The 23,311-nt window shown below is 37.2% G+C and overlaps 1 protein-coding gene across 1 annotated transcript in view; it reads right to left on the reverse strand.

Moving 5' to 3' along the window:
- Positions 1 to 1,471: 1,471 nt before the first annotated feature.
- Positions 1,472 to 23,311, reverse strand: part of LOC107746853 (anthrax toxin receptor 2-like) — a 43,063-nt gene continuing 21,223 nt past the window's right edge. Inside the window, exon 16 of the mRNA XM_016561184.1 lies at positions 1,472 to 1,880. Within this exon, the coding sequence (XP_016416670.1) occupies positions 1,842 to 1,880 (39 nt within the window). The 3' untranslated portion in view covers positions 1,472 to 1,841. The remainder of the gene's footprint in view (positions 1,881 to 23,311) is intronic.

The raw sequence follows: 23,311 nt of genomic DNA on the forward strand, positions 1-23,311 counted from the left end.
CTGACATTCTATGATCTGTGACATGAGAAATACACATAAAAATAAGGCTGAAAATTACACTCACCTAGCTATCCAAGAAGTGCATTAGCTTAAGTGCCACTCCGGGAACGATTTCAAATGTTTGAACTTTTCTATGTATGTATTCTGTTCTTTTTTTGGGAGGGAGGGTGGAGGGGAGCAATAATTAATGTCCCTACAATTACGATGATAGAAACAAAGAAATCATTAAACAAGGGCTTTTTTCCCCCCAACGGTCCTGCCATCTTGCACACTTGCATGCCCACCGAATATGAGCCACTGCGCCCCATTCTGTTCCCCCCTCAAACTTGATGGTTGTTGAACTTATTTTTAGTGTCATTTGATAAGCTTCCCTGCTTGCACTGAGACATCCCACTGACCCAGCCACTGGTCATTGTCTATACCACTTCCCGTCAAAGCCGGCACGCTTTGTCAGATTTCGACTCGAATATCCATTTTGCATCTGAAGTAGCGTATCGAAAGTGACTGGATCGTTCGAGCCTTTTTCTTCAGCTGCCGCCCCCTTCCTCCCCCACAGTGTTTCCACTGACACTGACATCATTCGCGATCGTCGTCGTGACAGCGCGTTAAAGAAATCTAAAATAAATATATATATTGCTCGCTTTTCTGTGCGCAAGTGGAGGGGGGAGTGCGATGTGGATAATTTCTGGAAAGGAACAATACTCATCCGTCCGTCGCCCCTTTCGGTTTGATCTTCCGAGTATATCGGATGAGGGTGTCACATTAGCACAGCTGAAGAACTCCTTAATTTCCACAGAAAATCTCATGAGAGGTCAAACCTTATACAAAAGAAGAATCTCTAAAGTTGCCTTAAGATCTATCAAAGTTTGATATTCCAATGCCAAGAGAACTTGTGCACAACATTTGTGGAGATCGGGTGGTGGGTGGACAGCTGTATTGATGTGTTAAAACTTTAACTGAGGGGCATGTTTCCGAATTGTGAAGGTTTATGCATTAGTGAGCACAGAACAGACTGCCAAATAAATGGGGAGGAAGCACCAACCACCAGAGGTAAATCTGTCCCTCAAAACCTTGCCGGAAAGCTTTGGTCACAGGGTGTCTTGCGGTGCAATAACGCTCTATTAATTTCTCTGCACTGTCCTCGCATTGATAGAAAGGTGTCTTCACAAACTAAAGGGCAAAGTCTTACTGCGTCCGATACCTTAGGGCGTTCTGTCTACAATTTGTCATGCGTGTGCACTTCTCAGTATTAAAATGACAAGATCTCCAGTCAAAGAGGCCCCGCTAGGCATCTGACAATAGTGGGCTTGGAGAGATTTTTGTGAAGAGACACTGCCAAGAGGCAAAGTACTACTGCACTCCATGAGCCTACTGGGATTAGTTCTACTTCTCAGCCAACGGCAAAGAGCCTCATCTCATTCTGCTTCTTTTTTTTTTTTTTTTTTTTTAAATAGCTCATCTCATTCTGCTTCTTTTTTTTTATTTTTTTTTTTAAATAGCCTCCGTCTGTGTCCATAAGATTAGTTTTTTTTTTTTTCTTTCACAGAAGGCACAATATGGTCAGAACATGAAAAAGCCTTTGCTGTGCATTAAAGCTAACCAGATCAGCTGCAAAATCAGACACTTTTTTGTTGATCTATTTAGTCATCCGCTTGCCGTTCAGTAGCTTGAGAGATACCAGAATTATAAGTTTTGGAAAGCCAATACTTGTAAAGCGCTGAAACAAGATACTCTGAAGTGGCCAATGATAAGCTATATCATCTCGAGGAAATTACGTTTTTTCTGTTGTTCCATCTGATATACTTGGAAGTCAAAGTATTTCAGAGACGGGATGCTGTCGTCTATTGATGCTGCACCCGATTGAAATTCATACAGCGTCCCTAGAAGAAAAAGAAAAGGACAAAGGAAGATTTGATTAATTAACTGATTGATTGATTCATCCATTTTTAGTAATTCGTATTTTCGTATTATAACTATTATTACATTCATTAAATTATTGGAAACAATAACAACAACAACAATAATAATCATAATAATAACAATACATACATTTTTGTGCCTTTATATATATATATAATAAAATTACAGTATTTCTGATTTTTTTTATTTCCCTTATGTATAATACTATGTACAGACATCAATCATCATGGCTTTTTTTTCAAAATGGACCTCACGTCACTTGTCCACAAATATTTAATTTCCTTTAAAATATTATAATACATACAACACAATAATAAAATAATAATAAAATTTAAATGTATGCATATATTATATTGATATATATACATAATAAAACATCATATCATGGGGTAAATGTCCTTGGAAATAAAAATATAAAAAATTAAATTACTGATCAAATTTCCCTCACAAATAACAAGTGTATTATTATTATTATTGTTATTATTATTATTATCATTACTTTTCAAAAATATAAATTTTGAGTATTTCTGTTGAAAATAATTTTAAAATAATCCTGAAAAATGTGGTGGTTGCTTGTGCTTTATTTTGGCACAGAGTGTCAGTGTATCTCCCATTGCTCTATAGTGTGTGTCTCATCAGCTGGAGAAACTGGGTACACTGGCACCAAGAGGGAGCTCTCGCCTAGCGTATAACCACCATACACACTCTCGCATGCATTCTCACGCTCACACACACACACACACACACACACAATTATGCGCAGGATTTATAAATATTCTACTGAACCTAAGGATTTTTAACACTGAGAGCTAATATATTTTTCCCAACATGTTTGACTGATAACTAGTGTGTAACAACCAACAATGAAAAACTAACATCACAGTAGCCTGCCCTAGTTTCAAGTCACAACTGGCATTAGATATTGGAAGAATCCCAGCGTCTTCATAGACTATCCATGAATACGGGGCTTTACGTTGTCCTTGCATTGTAAGCCAAGTGCGGCGCACCCTCTGCGATAGATCTCACTCCGTCAACAAATAAGGCACATCAGATGCTGTTTTGGCCACCGTCGATTGTGTGGCTAAGTTTCCTGGATTTTGCAGGCTTTGAAGCAGGAACTCTGAAAAGCTGTCCGCCTTCGTTACAAAGGCTGTGCGAGGCTCTGCTGTAGGAGTCGACCAGGTGCCGAGCAATACGGTCATACCCAAACCCACGGTCAGACACATTTTAACTCTATCGCTCCCGGGCTAGAGCACTTGGCATTGGACACTACGCAATGTCACACTGAGACAGACAGAGCCCACCTGTGCCACGAGAATAGAAGGACCATGGGCTAGATGTCAAGGTGATGACATTGGATAGGATGTTGTGGGTAAAAGTAGAGCGAGTATGCTCAAGAGACATTTTTACATGTTCTTCTCACTTGAGACTTGCGGAATGCAGTTGTCAAGAGGAGATGGATTTAAAATGTTCCATTTCCTTTGTGTCTAAATTCTTTTAGATTGTATAAATACAATTCTATTTCAATCAAATCACTGTGAATTTTGGTTCATGTTTATAAAATGAGCCTGACTGCAAGTTCTTTGCACTAAATCGGTCAATATGCAGAACAAATAACAGTTCAATTAGGATCCCACGAAGGCACAAATATCAAACGACATCAGTTGAAAGTTGCTGAATACATAAAAGCGGGAATAATTACACCACACAGTTTATTAAAAACTGGAAAGAGACTTGATTGGCCTGATCAGAGATTTCTCATGGTTTCATGCCATCTTTAAGAGATCACACAAGGCTCAGTTCATCAAGAGCTTCACCTCTGTGACCCCACACATATGCTACACCTATACAGATCAGTCAAACAGAGACGGCCTGTTGGGGGGCCATCATTACCCCTCCATCTCTGCTCTTTGGAGCACTCTCCGAGCCGCACCATTCTGACGGTCACCAGACTTCACAGAAAGATGTCTGCTGCTCTGATTAGCCGTGTGCTTGGGCACCTGTCCAAAGGAGGAGTCTGCATGTGTTTTTGCATCTCATCTTCAGCTAGCCACTCTCTGGAACAGCTTGATTCCCCCAACCCTAGAACTCCCAGAGGAGCCGTCTTGCACTTTCTGTTCTTTAAAGGAGTGAGATCCAGGAATTGAGAAAGGTGGAACTTGGAAAGTAGCCCATGTCCTTCTCAGGACCATTTCATCCCATGCAATGAAGAGCATTTTATTCCCCCCAAAAGATGTATAACAGTATGTACAGTATTATTTGGTCTTTACATTATTTGTCCATTTAGCTGATTTCCTTAAAAAGTACAGTATTATAATACATAAACATATAAAAAAAACTGTAGGTATATAATGTATATATAATTATATTAAATGTTATACTTTTTAACACTATTGTTAAAAAGACAGTAAGATCTTTAAGATTTTTTGAAAGAAATTATTACTTTTATTGGCCAAGGATGCATTAAATTGATCAGAATTGACACTAAAAACATTTATAATGTTAAAAAGATTTCAAATAAATGCTGTGCTTTTGAACTTGCTATTCATAAAAGAATCGGGTAAAATTATTAAGCAGCATAACTTTTCATTTTTTTAAAGAAATGTTTCTTGAGCAGCAAATCAGAATATTAGAATGATTTCTGAAGGATCATGTGACACTGAAGACTGAAGTAATGACTTACTTCAGTACGTCATTTATTTACTTAAGTACTTTTAATGATGTAAAATTCAGCTTTTCCATCACAGGAATTATTTACATTTTAAAATATATAAAAACAGCACAAGACTATTTCACAATATTACTGTTTTACTATTTTGATCAAATAAATGCCGCCTTTGTGAGCATAAAGGGACCCCTTTAAGAAATATTAAAAACATTTATTATGGAATTTGATGGTAGTGTGTGTGTGTGTGTGTGTGTGTGTGTGTGTTGTTTGTGTGTGCGCAAATTTTAAATGTTATATCAATACATTTGAATTTAATTGTTGTTTATATACTTTTAATTGTATAAACAATTGATGTATACATTATAAGAGCATGCATTAGTTGCAAAAATGCAAAATATATAAGTTTTACATGCAATATACGGTATAAAAAATTTTTTCTTTCATTGAAACCTTTCTGTCTTATTTATAAAAACTACTGTGACATTACAAAGAAAAAGGTCTGCCTCCAAAACCCTTTCCACATATTGAACATTTTAGAAGATCAGAATGGAACAGGAAGTGCAGCTGCAAACAGACCTAGGGAAAATGCCAGAATGTGAGCAATCCTGCACTCTAGAGCTGGCCCCCACTATCTCCACACCCATGGTCCACATACGGCCCACATAGCACCGCCATCTGGTCTGGTGGAGATTCAGAACCAAGCCAAGAGAGCCTAAAATCTAACGCCTGCTGACAACTTGGATACATTTTCCAGTCATTAAAAAGTGATATAGGCACTGGAACAGTGAATACATTAAAGCCTCAAGAAAAGGACAGTTTGAGCCACCAGAAACAGTGAAGAAGCTCTCGAATTTACAGTTGAGAAACTGTAGCTGTCACGGATGAATCAAACGGATCCTTTGACAAGCATTACATTTTGAAAAAAGCATGTCAGCATGAGTCTCACAGGCTCTGGAGGACCTACTAATGCTCTACCCGCAGCTTGCTTTGAAAGTGAGAGCTGACAGCGTGGTGGTGATCCCTGTAATTTAAGTCCACAGTCACAATGAGCCACAATGTCTTTTGGAGGCACACAGGCGCTGTAAATTACAAGGGTATAAAATACCCCCTCCTGCTGGCACAATATTTACAGCAAGTCCTGCTGGCTCAAATCAAGTCTTTTGGGTAAATAAAGTGGCATATGATCAGCAATCAAGAGTTGATGACTACCGGATTGACCCAAGAGACAGGAGAATGATGGTTTTTAATCTTGAGACAAAATCCAACACTGGCATTAGGTGTCATGATGTTTATGCTCACATTTTAGGTATAACATTAGAGGCAAAGTTGAGAGTAAACAAAAACAGACTCTGCAAACCATTAACCTCTACTTGCTTATGCATCTGCCACAGATCTGTCTTTACAAGTTAATTCAAGCAAACACAGTAAATTATATATATATATATATATATATATATATATATATAATTTACTGTGTTTGAATTAAGCCCTATAAATGAAGATAGTTTTGTGGACCTAATCAGTTGACCCATAGACCACCACATTATGTCAGCAGTGTAAAAATAGGTAAGGACTTATGACTGGACAATCACTATATTTTTTAAAGTTATAGTCCAACTAAAACAACTGAAATTCATGAAATTCATGCATCATGTCATTCACAAAAGAAGGTATTTTGAGGAATGTCTCTCTCTCTCTCTCTCTCTCTCTCTCTCTCTCTCTCTCAGATCAGCTATTATAAATAGAAAAATAAAAACAATTTACACCATTCGAAAACCACTGTTCTTTACAAGTTAATTCAAGCAAACACAGTAAATTATATATATATATATATATATATATATATAAAACACATGACTGAATCTAGTTATGTAGGTATTGTCCACTATATATGTTATATAGTGATTGTCCAGTCATAAGTCCTTACCTATTTTTACACTGCTGACATAAAGTAGTGGTCTATGGGTCAACTGATTAGGTCCACAAAACTATCTTCATTTATAGGGCTTAATTGTGAATAGATTAATAAGGTTAATTTCTAAGGATTTGTAAGGGTTGATGGGTTAATTTTTAGGTTTAATTGTGAATAGATCAGCTATTATAAATAGAATAATAAAAACTATTTACACCATTCGAAAACCACTGTTCTAGCCTTTCTGTTTGTTTCTTTCTATTTTTTATTTATTTTTTTATATAATTTTTGCAAGCATTTTATTTTCTTTCATTTTGTGACTGGCAACAGAGGCAACAAACTACTAACATTTGTTTTTTAAATAAATGTTATTGTAATACAAATCAATGGTCACCAAAACATTTTGTTTACCAGCATTCTTCAAATTTTCATCTCTTATGTTTCACAGAAGAAAGAAAATCATACAGGTTTGGACTGACATGAGGGTGAGCAAATTATGACAATTTTTATTTTGGAGTGTACAATCCCTTTAACTATCATGTACAAGACACAAATAGAATCTAAATATTCACAGTAAGTATACAACATTATGGTAAGCAAAAGATGACAGAAGTTTGATTTTCTAATCAAAAACTACATAGAACAATCATATTTTACATATTTGATTGGTCCTTTTTTAAGTATCATTTCTATTACTACAAAACTCAAAAAAAAAAAAAATTTAATGTTTTTCTTTTACTAACCAGCTCTCGATTCCCAAACCTACTTGAATCCAGTGTCAATTCGGTACCAAAGTAGACTTATTGCAATTTTGCTGATCATCTGATATCTGGAGATGACCTGCTCATGGGAACCAACGTGTTGGAAGAGATCAAGTTTACAAAGCTCGGCTTAGCAGCATGGTCACCAGAAAAGTCTTTTCCTGTGAACGTAGCTTAAGCAAAGCTGCACTACATCTGCAGATGTTTTCTGCTCCCCATCCTGTCTTTCTTTCCCCGGGTTTGTCAGAAAAAGTGCACATCATTGCCAGCTAACAGCTCTGGGCACCATCCCCTGGTTGTTTGAGAGAAAATGCCAGTCATTTTGGCGGAGCGCAGGCGCTCACAGACGGCACAGGCGGGCACAGATGGCACTAATGGACAAGCAGAATCCAACATTTTATTTTCTTTCATTTTGTGACTGGCAACAGAGGCAACAAACTACTAACATTTGTTTTTTAAATAAATGTTATTGTTTAGAACTAATCTGCTTTGTAAGAATACCTACATAACTAGATTCAGTCATGTGTTTTATATATATATATATATATAGCTTTAGCAAGGTTACCACTGCAGCATTTCATCATAAAGAATTTAAAGTGATAAAATAATCATAAGGGGGGAGAAATCTGTTTGGCCAGATGCCAGCGGATCAGATGGGAGGAAATTGTTCTTAGTTAAATACATGTTTCAGTGTAGCAAAACTTGAGACAGCAGGTATCCGCTCCAGCTTGCCATCTGAAGAGCAGGGACTGTTGTTTGTGAATGTTGTAAATCAATAAATGTTTCATGCTCCATGCTTAAAATGATGCTCATTTTAGTGATTGAGACACTGGTCATAATAATTTTCACGAGCTGTCGACTTTAAAAAAAATGCCACTGAAAAGTCTGCTAAATATGATATTGTTTATATAATGCAAAGAGCTCATTCATGCTTTTTTCTCAGTAATAGTACAGCTACTGGAATAAAGATGCTTACTGCAAATAAAATAAAAAATGTAAAAAATAAAATAAAAAATATTTTATATATTAAAAAGTAAAATGCTTTCCTCTCTGTGAAAGCTGTCTTTTCTCAAACAGTTTTTGTGTTTGAAGTGAGCGCAGCAAAGCATACAAATATTTTAAACTATATTTTACATAAGAGAAAGGTGCAAATTATGAGAGCCGTAACATGTTTGTAGTTCCTGTGTTTAATTACCGAAACCCCTCAAGCCATAGAAAACTCCACTTCCTCACTCCTCTGCTTGTATGTGACTATTTCCCTTCTTCCCCTCCTCAGAGAAATCTCACGACACTGCAAATGAGCATCCAAACAAAGCTGTTGGGCTCATCTGTACTTTTTCATTTCTGGCCTGTCTCTGCAGCTTCAACTGGCCTGCAGTCAGGCCCCTAGACACGATAAACATTCAGCTGCACAAAAACCATAAGCTTGCACACAGGCTCGCAGTCCAAGAGAAAACACTAACTACAATCTAAAAACTAGGGCTGTCAAAATCTGCATGTTAACACTTGCGATTAAATATGCTTAATGTTATTGATTTTTGCAAATCTGTTAATACAAATATTCAATCTGATACTATAATTATTGCATTTTGTTAACCACAAACCCTCTCTTAGAAAGAGCCCCCATTTATAAATACAGTACATACATATTGTATGTCTATATTGTAACGAATCAGCTCATGGGAAATATGAATAATTAATCATAACTAGTTATAATTAATTATGAATATTTTAGATCCGCTGTAGATATTTACTTGACCTCTCAGGGTCAACTGTCTTGTCAATTCTAAGAAAGAAAATTTCCTGGTTAAGGGAAATAACTTTCTTACTGTACAACTCTACACAGAGCTTGTAGCATAAATCTGCATGATTAGGGACTCCAGTTATGAGCAAACAATGAACAACGTCAAGTGTGACACAAGTAAGGTTTTATTAACTACATAAACACTTAAACTAGTCTAACATACACATAAACACTTAAACTGGTCTAACATACAAATACACACTTAAACTGGTCTAACATACACATAAACACACACACACACACACACATACAGTTGGTATAGGAAAGGGTTAAAAGCTTAACGCAGTAAAGAGAAGAGAAATAAGGAATATGAAGTTATAGAACCATTTGCATATTCAGCAGATTTACACCTGAGAGAAACACCAGATTCTGAGCTGGCATCCAGTTTATTGAGTGAGGGGACTGTGACGATTTGTTAATCTAATGAATAATTGATTTGTTAAATCAAATAAAAATTAGTGTGTCAGATTGGTCGAGACGCTACAATATGTAGAGCACTTTTTGTCGTTATCATAAAAACTACCAAAACTACTGCAGCATTCAGTCTTTAGACAGCAGAATCAGACCGTAATATTATCAAATCTGGCAAATTCTAAACATATTTCCTTATAAACATATTTAATATCTTTAGTTCGCTTAAAAAAACAATTGAGTTTTTGTGAAATTTACTTAATGTGTTAATGCATTAACTTTAAAAACTATATACGATTAATTATTGTAATGGACTAACAGTCCTACCAAAAACTCCAAAGAGAAGCTTCTGAGAAGAGGAATGCGCAAAAGGCAGAAAAGGTATCTGAGTGTATGTTTGTGTGAGGCTCCCTTTCCCCTTGGACTCCTCTGTCTCCCCTTTCGCTTCCACCAGCGTGGCGGCAGGCGGGGTCACATGCAATCTGGGACAGAGAGAGATGGGAGGCATGCGACAGGAGTGGTGGTAATTGGAGGGAGCTGTCAGGATGGAGCAGAGTTGCGTCCGTGTGAGATTCCTGCCATTTGGATTCGACTACACACACGTGCCAGGGCGCCTACCATCCCATGGGGTGGCATGCATTAAAACTAGTGATGAGGCTAATGTGTGTGGAATCGCTTCTGGCACCCAGCCCACAAAGAGGTCAATGGGTGACCTGTTAGAGAAACTGCAATGTAAAGGAAAGTATACAGCTATTTAAAATACTACTCAAGGTTTCATGGACTGTGACAATCGGCTAGCTCATTTTATTTTTTGTATAACCCTTGTAAATGATTAAAAAGACCAAGGACTAGTTATACGTTAATAATCACGTCTTTAAATATTATACAAGTAAATTATTATTTTTTAAAAGTGCGTCAAATTTAATTTATATAATCTTCAGGGAATTTCTGCACCCAGGGTGTTAAGATATGAAATTAAACAAATTAGAATAAACTCAAATTTCCATATTGAAAAAAAGGATGTTTGTATATACTTAATCATTTACTCAAAAAGTTTCCAAACAGTTGAGTCTGCACGTATTCTATTTTATTTTGATTTATGACCTTATGATGCCTTTACGAGCAAGTTCCCCTCATTATTTAATGCAAAAAAATCAGCTTTAAATTACAGTAGAGAAAAGCTTTATTTATGTGGTGCTATAAAGCACAGGAGTGTAAATACGCACTGGCTGCACACCCTGCTATATTCAGTAGTAACCCTGGTGATAAACCATCTTGTTATGTCTACTGGGGAAAATATGCTTATCAAGCCGCATGGTAATGTAAGCAGTAAATAACTTGATCATTGCACCGCAACAGTGGAAATCTAACAGCATGAAGCAGCTTCAGGCCACACTACATTACTAAGGAGAGCTGTATGTGTGTGTGTGTGTGTGTGTGTGTTTGTGTTTTTTTTTCTTTTCCTAGACCACAACTGTGAGAACTGGGTTAATGTGACCTGAGTTGGTCAGACAACATACTGGTCAGGAGGAGAACACACAGGCACACACACACACACACACACACACACATTAAAGCATAAAACTAGTACTTTAATAGAACACCATTCTTCAGATATACACACCGAAAATGTTCACAACATTTTCAAGATTCCACGGTGCAAGCACTTATTCAAAGACAAGACAACTACATACAGGTGTTACTTTAATAGAACACCATTCTTCAGATATACACACCGAAAATGTTCACAACATTTTCAAGATTCCACGGTGCAAGCACTTATTCAAAGACAAGACAACTACATACAGGTGTAACAATGCTTCAAGCCAATAATCACTACAAATACCTATAAATAATCCCATTGAGTCGGTCAGAGCCTCTTGATCACTATTGTTCCATACGAGACAACCCATGACCTTTCCTCTAGCGCCTGATGCAACCTCCCATGGAGACCAGACACCAGTCACCATGTCACACCTTACACATCTACTTCTCTGCAGAACTTTTGTTCATCTCCTCATCAACTTCCATTAACTCCCAGCTGCATTTCTATTGCAGGAAATCTTAACAGATTCATTAACTTCACTACAGTTTATTGCTGACTAAACATATCTTTTCAAAATATATACCTGGACTAAACTGGCAAGAAAACAATAATTGCAAGATCTCTGATTACACTCACTGACCCAAGAAATAACAGCCCAAGGGGAGAAAAAAAAGGTTTAAATCATCCCCTAATTCTATTTTGTCACATTTGATCATGCCTTCAGCTCATTAAATTGAAATCATTAAATCAGCTCATTGAATTAAAAAGAGTAAAGACATTTGTTACAAAAAATGTCTGCTTCAAATAAATACTCTCTTGAACTTTCAATAAATCGAAGAATACAAAAAAAGTTTTCACAAATATATTAAGCCGTCAATCAGCCGTTTGATAATAATGTTTCTTGTTCACCAAATCAGCATATTAGGATGATTTATGAAGGATCATGTGAAGACTGGAGTAATGGCTTCTGAAAATAAGTTTTTGCCATCACAAGAATAAATTACATTTTAAAATATATTAAAATAGAAAACAGTTATTTAAAATTCTAACAATTTCACAGTATTTTTGATTACATAAATGCAGCCTTGGTGAACATAAAAGACTTCATTTAAAAATATTTGTAAAAGAAAATCATACCAACCCCATACTTTTGAAAGGTAGTGTATATGCACTTTCGGTGCAGACATTGAGATAAAAAATTTAGAATAAACATTATCTACTCAAACCAGTATACAATAGTATATAATTTCATAAACAACTGCAAGATTGTTGTCAATAAAGCAAAATGGATCAGGCATCATAACAAATCATAACATCTTGTCAAATCAAAACCAACAAGTGAGATGCAGGAAAAATGGTCCTGTGCACCGAGAGAATGGCTCTGTCTCCACTGTATCAGGAGGAGGAGTGTCTGTATTCAGCTATGCAGATGTCATGATAATGAGCTGCCTGCTCAGGCTGGATGGTATTGTGACTGCACGTCTCTATCTGTGTGTGAGAGCATGTTTTTCTCCCACTAAAACCAAACACTTGTGCACTGTCTTGGGCAGTGGTGTCGGTCTGTTTCCCAGTCATTCTCTTTAAATGAGGTTTGCAAATACTATTGAATCAGCTAAGAGCAAACGACAAGGGGGTGGGGTGAGCGAATGCGCACTTAGCTTTGATGTCCAACCAATGATAGCGTTTGAGGCCGTGTATGTGTGTTAGCAGAGGACAGGCCCTGTGGATGAGAGTGGGTATATTTGGAGGGGGGTGGGCCTGGCTATTAAATGGAGGATGACAGGGAGTAATTATTCTAATGCGCTACTTTGCAGTGCGGCTGGGTTAAGGTGTCAGCTGCGAGTCATTAGGCCTGACATGCGCTGGATAGCGACGAGACAGCTGTCTCCCTCCCAGGTGGGCTGACCCACACCGCTGCCACCACGCTAACCGGCCATCGTCAGGGTGCCTCTAGAACCAGTTAGCCCAGCCCTGGTAGTAGCTACGCTGTACCCTGTCTAATGAACACAGCCTCTTTAATTTTACTGCCCAAACACTCGTTAACTTTCTGTCTCCTCAGAGGAAAAGAAAAACATTTATTTTAATTTCCTAGCAGGTAAAAAATAGAAATAAATAAATAAAAATACATGTAATTAATTCATTTTTGTTTTTTGCCAAACGGACCTAGAATAAGTCATCCCATATTCTAGAGCACAAGTAGCAGAACAAACTGGCTTGAGTTTACATTGAAAACCTCCAAAATGTAAGTCAAATAAAACAAAGAAGGGAATTCACTAAGAATGATACCGGCGTTCATTTGCACACGCTGTCTGTGTGGCTGTTTTAGTGAATTATGCAAATCAGAAAGCGGTGCAAATACACCCAAAAAAAGCAATTTGCAGAGCGCAATTCCTCAGTTTGTGGACCAGTGCATGGTTAAGGAGCTTGACTTCACCGCATATCTGGAAATAAGTCTGGTTATAATGCTCATTTCTGTAATTTCATAAATCACTAAAATCATGATCGCTATAAATTGTACAAAAGCATCTCATTTTCTTTTTACCACCTACTTTCTGCAGTCAATAACAGTGAAATGTTAATTGCCTCAGACAAATAGAGCTGAGTTTTATAAATAAGGCACACACTATAATAAGCCTAATTGATATAGATTATGGTTATTATGACTTATGGTTATGATAAATACAATGCCAATGCAATTTCAGTGCATTTAGCACCAGTTAAATATAACATAATATAATATAATATAATATAATATAATATAATGTCCTGTTTTGAAAAAAATGATTTATTACTGTAAATCAGGACATAAAGGCTGCTTGCATAATAATAAAAATTTTTTAGCAAAATGCTTTTTAGATAAAGCATATCATGTGACTACCACACAGGACGATAAACTTTCCAAAAGTATTTCATGTCAACTACCTACATATCTTACAGTGAGAAAAATATACATAAATATGATTTATTTGCATATGTTCCGATTCTGGAGAATCATTGCCCCCGAGCCAAGCCTCAGACGACAGAGATTGAATTAGTGCTAATATATGCAACCATTTACAAAGAGCAGAACTTTCCATATCCTTATGTTACAGAGGATCATATCAACCCATACCCGATGGCCTTGCTTATGAAAAGTCATGAGTCTGTGCATATGTACCTGATAGCAAAGTTCACATAAAAAGACCTATGAAGACACAACAGTGTTAACCTAATCAAAATGAGACTGCAAGACAGAGACAAAAAAGGTTCACATAAAAATGTTAATGCTTAAGCTCTTCCCCATTCTTTAAATTTGAAGTTATCACTGTAAAGTCAAGGATCTAGAACGTAGCATATTTTTTTTGCACGATTTGTAACAGTTTCAAACCATTTTGTCAGGAAAATCCACAATTCTGGAATTCCCATTTGGGTTTCAATTTTCAGATTCTATAATGCAGTGTTTCTCAACTGGTGTGTCATGACTCAAATAGGTCATGTTGTGGATGGCAGGGAACAACAATGCTAAATGCAAATAATGAAATGCATATAATCATAACCATATCGCTGTGCAAAGTCAGAACATAAAAAAAGCTTATCAGGTAGAAGAAAATAGCCTCCATGTTTTGTTGTTGATGTCAAAGCCTGTGTGTCCAACCAAACTCTACAAATCCCAACAAGCACAGAAGACATGAAATGCAAATGCTTGATTTTAAGGACATTTTTGTTTACTTTTGTAAATTAAACCATTTTGGTTCTGCGTTGGGTCACCGCTTTATGTCCAATGCAAAATTTAAAAAAACAAACACACACTACGATGAAACCTGATACAATAAAAAAGTCAGATTTCCTGTATATGAGTCAGGAGTGTTACACAATGTATTAATAATCATGGGAAATTCCCTAAGTCCTTAAATGCCCCAAGTGTCAGTATGATGTGATGAAGTTATTATTCACATGCAGGCTGAAATGAACACATCCATGATACCAAACAAATTGTGCCCCATGATTCCACTGGGCTCAAAACCAGAAACAAACAAGGCCTCCTGCTTCTAATCAAGACAACCAGTAGAGGTCAAACACACACGCACGACTCCTTGCCTTTCATTCGATCTTCACATCATCACGTCATTATTTCTCGATTCCATCACTATCCACAGTTTAAGTCTTAATTAGTGCTACTGTCTCTACAAAAAAAGTAAATAATAAAAAAGACAGCTGGTAAATTACTACTTTGTACAGATTCTTTAATATATTTTGGAAATGCAATCAGATAAAATGCATGCAAAATGCATGGAAATAAAGTGAGCATGGTACATTGTAAAGGATTGGTGTTGGACAGATAGACAGAACGGATGGGTAAAACTCGAAACGTCTTGGGGTAGGAAATTGATGCGGCTGCCACTTCGGAAGGGTTTGGGCCATCTGATGGGTTAAAACTATTAAGACCACAAGAGCAGTTCTGCATCTGTGCACACAAAAATCGGGATTCAGAACTACTTAAATGCATTTGTTTTGAGACCCACAGATACATATCCAGATGATTGTGATCAAAACAAAGGAAAGTAAACAATGCCATTTCCCACAGATCTGATCTCTTCATGTCGAAATCTCTGTGCTGATGACAAACCCAGAGTCCTTTGTTTCTACTTGATTTGATATATGATATGATGTATGGGACAGAGTGGCCTATAACTCATTAAGGTTGGCATCATCATTAAACTTCCTATGTTAGATTATAAACTGTTATGATGATCTATTATGATGATGAATGTTATATGGATTGTGATTCACATCTCTTTAATTTTTATAAAAAAGTGAGCTTGCCGAGCAGAAGTTTTGAAGTGACATTAGGGAACAGAAGCAGGACTTTTTGATTTAGTTTTTTGAGGTCACTAGCTTTCCTCCTCTGAGAGAATGTTTGACTGATGTTTGACTGACTGAACAAATACATAAATGCATAAACCAATTTTTTCAACAGCTGCACGATAATTGTCACATCTGTGTCCTTTCTTCCAATCAATTATGAACCACAAGTTGTAATTTATTTATGGCCAATTCAGGCTCTAGTGATGAAATGTTAAAGACACTCCAAACGCAAAGTGATAGGGATGCCAAACTTGCCATCTTAAAAAAATACATCTGCTCAAAATTACATGCTGCATTCCATCAGACCTGTAAGAAAGTGGCTTTCTGCCCAAATCGTGGGACCACGAGTCTTATCTATAATATAATGTGATATGAGATCTAGAGGGAGATCCTAGGGTGCAGTTTCACAGCGTCTAGCCAAACACTGAGTTTCAGTAGTGACAAAAATCAAGTCCTGCTTTTTAACACTGTAAAAAAGTCATGCATTATATGAGCACAGTTAATTAGCGTCTAATAAAGATTAGAACTGCATTTAATATTGCTTGGGCCATCGGTTAAAAATAAAGAGGCCTCCCAAATTTGCATATTAAAACTAATTAGCATAATCAAGCCGCTGAAATCCTGTGCATGGCATTCAGAGAGCTGAAAAAGAACAGCTACAAAATGAAAAAAGAACCACTGTGTATTATAAGATATAGTAGTTTCTCCCTTTCAGATTATTTTTCTAACGGCACAAAAATCGGGATTACTACTATTGGTATACCTTCCAAAATCAAAAGATTTATTTTCATTTCATTTCTTAAATTAAATTAAAAACAAAATGTATTAATTTAATTTAAATTTAACTATTTTACAAGTGTCTCCATTTCATTTTAATTGCTAGATTTATTGAATTATAAAAAATTAAAAAAATCTTATTTTTTTACTCTATTTTAATATGACCATTGCTGCCAAACGTACATATTTAAATATCTTAAAAACAAACCACTAAAACAAATCTACGCAAATTGCCATTTAAACAGTCGTGCACTGTGTTCATCACTTTAAATATTCAAATTGATCAGACGAGGGAAGGAGTGAATTACAATACATTACCGATTCCCTGTATGATTTCCATAGGTCTGTCACACACAAGGAGAAAAATCAATGCGACAAAGCAGCCCAGGGAATGTCTGACACTAACAGTAATGCTGTTTAATTAAAGCCAAGATTCCAGCTCTCATTGCAACGGGGCTTTGATTTTAATAGACGATGAAGAAATGGCCCGCACGTTGACGCGAGCACATTTGTAGCCAGTCTGGCCAAGGGAAAGAGAATGTACATGCACACACACATGCACGCATACACACACACACACAAACGCGGCAGGACATCAACTCAGATTGAATCAGGGGGTTAAGGGGAAGTACACAGAAGCTTGCGCCTGTGTTAAACAGTCTGCTAAAGGGGGCAGGTACCAGCCCACCCAGCTAATCAGCAGAATTTGCTCCGATACAGGAGGAAAAGGATTTCTGAGCACATGCCTCTGTCACATTCATCACTAACATAAAAACCTCTGTAGGCTAAAACACTTGACCTCAATATGGGAAAATAAATGGATTGCATTTTGTTATACTCGGATCGAGCCAGAAAGAAAGTTTTAAGTCAAATAAAGCCATGCTGAAAGCTTATAAAAGAAATTGAAAGCATAAAGAGAAATCGTAAGAATGACATAAATGATTTGAATGTTTGTTTTCCCCCAAATTAAACCATGTTCTATGGTTATCATCCCAAAACCATCTATCTATCTATCTATCTATCTATCTATCTATTGCATAAACAAAAACTTTGTTTTTTGAAGTAAATTGAAATTTATTTCCACTGCTGAGGATCATACGACAACACTAATAGTAATTTAATAGTGCTTAATGTACTGAGACAATGGCAAAAGCCCCAACAAATAAGAAAACTGCTATCTATCTACATTTGTGGACAGGTTAGTTCCTCTCCAAACCCATCTAATGTGTACACTACTCCAACCCAAGAGCTCTGTCATCCGCTTTGGCACTCCCCCCCCGGCCCCCCAGTTTCTAGTTCATAGTGCCACCCTCCAAACCAAGCTCACTGGGGTCCCCAACCTAATCTTGTTACCAGGAGGTCTGGCTGTTTGAGGAGGCTCATAGATTAACACGGCAGACATTGTCGAATTTACAACCAGCCACATGGACATCTGCCCTACTTTCTGCATTTCACATATCCCCCCCAAAAAAGACGGAGAGAGACCTGGTTCATAGAGCAAGGGGCCATTTCATGGAATCAGCAAGCCAGTCATTGTTAAAGCTGTCATTTCTCCTCTAGGGCCGGTGCGCTTTAACTGAACTGTCAGCTTTCTACTTAATGCTTGTTAAGGGTAACAGGCCAGTCTGCTGATAGCACTAATGAGGACCAGAAAAAAAGACACAAGCATGTTTAAAGGATGCACACCGATTGTCATAACAAACACAATGGTGCTGTAATGGCTAAAAAAAATCAGCTGCTCAAGAAAATTATGAAGATGTGAAGATTTACAGCAGAAGGTGAAAGACTCATACTTCTATAAATATGTTAATATTTCGTTACGCGGTCAGCTCTCTGCTTCCATAAACAAGTGCTTTCCTCTTGCTTTATTATTTGTGACGCTCTGATTTAATTCCAATTACCCCATTAATTAGAAATCTTGTGCCCTCTGATCTAGAGTATGTTTCAACTAAATAACATTTGCCAGGTTTTATTTGTACACGGAGACCAACGGTTGCTTGTATTTGTTCACAGAACAAAAAGTGTTTTTTTTTCCTAGAGGCAAAAAAAACTGTATTTGCACTGTACTTGTCACATAACATCCTGTGATAACACAATCAGAGAGAGATTAAATCATTAAATACTATTAAGCACTCGTTTCTCCTGTCATTCTTCTCGAGATGTGAGTCCACAATTTGTGCTCTTGTTTAATCAGCATATTGATTATACAAAATCTGCTTATCAATGGGATACATCACAAAATAATTTTGGGCCGAAAAATTAAGCCATTTAAATGTAACCAAAAAACTATTTTTCCTTAAAGCTGAAGTGTTTAATTTCTGCACACAGCATCACTAAATGGAACTACAGAAGTAATAACTGTTAAATCAGATTAAACAGATTGCCTTGCCCCAAACTCATATCACTGCAAAAATAAACAAATTAAAATAAAAATTACCTCAATTGCTGAAAATAAATAAATAAAAATCAGTCCACATTTTCAGTATTTTAATGTTGTTTTCCAATAAAAATAGATAATCATCCCTTAAACAATACACTTTTTAGATTAATATTATATGTTCATTTACTTTTTTTTTTCTTCTCGCATTCTTGTCTTTGTTTTAAGCATAAACTTCACTAAATATAGGTAGGTTTATACTTAAAACAATAAAACTACAATTTAAAAATTAGGCAATAAAAATAAACTTAATTCAAGATATAATGTCTGAAAACAAGTCTTAATATCAGATATGATTCTCAGTTTTATTCGATTATATTTGATTTGCTTGAAATTCTTATTTGAAGAATATTTAGATATTTTGCAATACAATAAAAAAAGTGCCTATTAACAAAATTATTTTTTGCAGCGATGTTACAGTATTTACACATCAGCCTACAAATGGCTTAATACTTGTCTTTGGAATAAGAAAAAGTATTTTTTAACACTGCACAAAAAAACAAAAAAAAACACACACAAGCTCGAAATGCAACGCAGAGAGTGCATATCTAAACGATGCTGCTTTTACCTAGTGCCAAGCAAACCACATTTCTGACGGTTGTTGTATTGCTGATCTGTTCAGTGCAGCTCAGTTCTGCTCATTAGGCAGTTGTCCCTCACTACAGCAGCCAGACCCACTTCATACTGGCCTTGCTAGTTCATTAGGACACCGTTCGCTCTCTTGGCTCCCGGGGTAAAACACAAACAGTTCGCGGTCTGCCGCTCTGCGCCCTAATCCAGTCATGAGACTGGGCTCTTAAACACTATTGCGGCTAAGCCTGGCCATGTGTGCCTCCGACCTGAGGGACCCGGACCGCCAGCCTAGAGCTGTAATCTTTCCCTCGCTCTCTCCCTCGTTCTCACTCTCTCCTTCGTCCTCTACTCCGTTGCTATTTCTCCATGCCAGCGTTGCCTCCCTCTCTTCCTCTCTCCTGCCTCCTCTAATGGCATTCTTCAAGAGCTGGCCCCGCCGTGCCGCCCGCTCACAGTCTCTTAATTAAAATGCTCCCACTGCTCTGTTTATGTGACCGATGACTGTTAAATTAAGATGCTGTCACACTGGGACGCAACAGTACATTTATATTTATTTATATATTTATTTTTGCCAGGGCGAGTTCCGCCACGAGCGCTAGGCCTCGGGACTGCGAGCTGACATGTTTTCTTTGTCTGAGGTCGGAATTTACACCATTTAAAAATACACTCCACCTCATTACAGCACTGCCCTAAGGAGGCAAGCAGTCGGCACTGGCTAATAAGGTATGTGTTATACAGAGAGAGATTTTAATAGGGTTTAATGTATGCAGAGGCTACGCTAAAGTGACATTATACGTCTTGAACAATGCTTTCTGGGGGTGTGGGGGGCCATTGGTGCTAAATCTGCAAATATTGCATTTGCACCAAGCTTGTATTGAGCCTTCCTTGGCTTCAAAACCTCTGACAGTATCGACTCAGCCTGAGTGAGTGAGTGTGGGAGTTGAAACCAGAGAGAAAATGAGGATTGATTTCCTCAACAAAAAAAAAGAAAGAAGAAATATCCTGCTGAACGACATCTTGAAAATGAATATTGTAAAACCACCCTATCTATAATCACCATGAGTTAACATCATTACTCCCATACCACCCCCAGAAGTCTCCAGTGAGGAAACAAAAGCAATAAAAAGAAATTCTGATTCTGTCATCGTTTACTTATTCTCATGGCATTTCAAACCTGCATGACGTTCTTTCATTTGTGAAACACAACAGGTGATATTTTAACTGTTTTTGTCCATATAATAAAAGTTAATGAGATCCAAAACAATAGTGGACCCCACTGACTTTCATTGTATGGAGAATTATTTTTATTTTTTTTATATCCTTTTGTGTTCCACAGAAGAATGTGAGTCATACAGGTTTGGAACGACATGAGAAAATGTTTTTCGAATACAAACAAATGCTTTAAACTGTGCCGTACTTTGGGTTAAAAAAAAATCCTAAATCATGGTCAAGGATGATTCACTTGACTACACTTTACTACATATTTACCTATTTTATATACACTACTATTCAAAAGTTTGGGGTCAATAAGATTTTTTTAATTATTATTTTATACTTTCATTCAGCAAGGATGCATTAAAGTGATCAAAAGTGACATTTCTAATTATACAAAAGATTTTAAAAATAAATGCTAATGAATCTGAAGGTTCATATGAAAATTCAGTTTTGCCATTACAGGATTCTAAAATATATTCAAACAGACATCGATTTTATATTGTAATAATTTTGTCACAATATTACTGTATTTTTGGTTTAATACATGCAGCCTTGGTGACCATAAGAGACTGCTTTAAAAAAAACTTTACAAAAATCTTACCAACCCCAAACGTTTGAATGGTAGAATAAATGATGACAGAATTGTCATTTTTGGGTGAACTATCCCTTTAAGACCCACAGCAGCAGGAGAAACAAAAGCCTGTTCTGCGGGTCCCGTCTCGAGATTGGCTTTGTGTGGCATCTCTCTGGGGTTAATGTATGTTAATGTATCATTTATAAAGGTGCTTATTAGTGTGTTTTGCAGACTGCTGCTTTGTAAAACAATACCGAACCCTGCCGAGACGGTTAGTTAGAGGCGGGAGCAAGAGAGAGAGAGAGAAACACAGGGGCGGGCAGGCGTGCATTCAAAAGAGCCCCCGCCAGTAATAGGCCAGCCCTTGACGCGCTGCCACCTTCTCTACCTGCTGTCCCCCGCCGCTCTTTCCGGAAACTTGACGGCAGATGTTGCAGCGCTAAGCTGGCTCTGAAGTGCCTCTCTGGCTCCCCGGTCTCCCTAACAACACAGTCAAACCACATTAGATCTCTTTATTTGTGCCCCAGGCAAGTTCGGCAGTGCAGCTGTGTCCACCCTCCGCTCTACCTTTGGTGTTGGAGCCCCTCAGGCGGTAAATGGGAGAGCAGAAAGTGTTCAGGCTGTCTTGAAAAAACTACATCTGCTGACAATCCAGCAGTCTGTCTGTGGGTGGAGTGGGGGGAGGGACCGGGAGAGGTCTCAGAGCTGAACAGATGTCTGCGACAACCTGCTTCCTTACACCTGTATGAGTCCTCATAACCCCACGGATCCGGCGCTGAAAAATTCATGACCCCAGAGGGTTCCTGTCGGGCATCAAAGCCCCCCTCTCTCTAGCCGAGCGTACGCGGCCCACCTTGGCTCTGGCAAGGGACTCCTCGGGCTTTGATAGCTCATGCCTGCACCCAGTACACTTGATCAAGGGCTTGAAAGTCTGCACGATCGAGCTGTGGTCTGACTGAAGTGTGCCAGGGTCCCGCTTGGAGGCTCCAGACCCTCCTCTCACATGTATTGAGAGTTACAAAGGTTTTAACAGTTCGTTTGAAGAAAGTAAAACAGAACAAGTGGCTCAAGCGTGACTGGGATATTGTAGCTAATGGGAGCACTAGTGCCGCACATGCGGTGAGGGCTTCTTCAAGATGAAACAAACCCAAACAAATACTTCAAACTGTGCCCTACTTTAGGGAAAAAAAAAGTTAAATTGTAGTGTGCCCATTGTCAGCACGACTTGTTTACTTCAAGCCTGTTTACTTTAGTCTCACAACAGGATGATCCATTTGACTCAAGTTCACTTCATATTTAATATACACTACCGGTCAAAATTTTGGGGTTATTTAATGTTTTTATTCAGCAAAGACGCATTAAATTGATCAAAAGTGACAGTAAATACATTTATAATGCTGTATAAGATTTATATTTCAAATAAATGCTGTTCTTTTGAACTTTATATTTATCTAATAATCCTGAAAAAAATCTACAAAAATATTAAGCAGCACAACCCTTTTTAATATTGGTAATATTAACAAATGTTTTAGAATATATTAAAACAAAAAAACTGTTTTTATTGTAAGAATATTTTACAATATTTTACTGTTTGCTTGATTAAATCAATTTAGTTTTGATGATTTGACAATTAGAAAAACTTTGACGATTAGAAAATCGTCAAATTTTTTCTAATTGTCAAATCATCAAAACTACATTTATTTCATCAAGCAACTAATTTGACGATTAGAAAAAAAAATCGTAAAAGAAATCTTGGAGACCCCAAACTTTTCAATGGTAGTGTAATCTGTACAACGATAAAAATCAAGCGGCACATTCTGTTGCTAAATTTAAGGCCCTTAAATGTTTTTTTTGCACATTCATACGAC

Source organism: Sinocyclocheilus rhinocerous, unplaced genomic scaffold (assembly GCF_001515625.1).
Source record: "Sinocyclocheilus rhinocerous isolate Xijiao unplaced genomic scaffold, SAMN03320098_v1.1 scaffold468, whole genome shotgun sequence".
Classification (NCBI taxonomy): Eukaryota; Metazoa; Chordata; class Actinopteri; order Cypriniformes; family Cyprinidae; genus Sinocyclocheilus; species Sinocyclocheilus rhinocerous.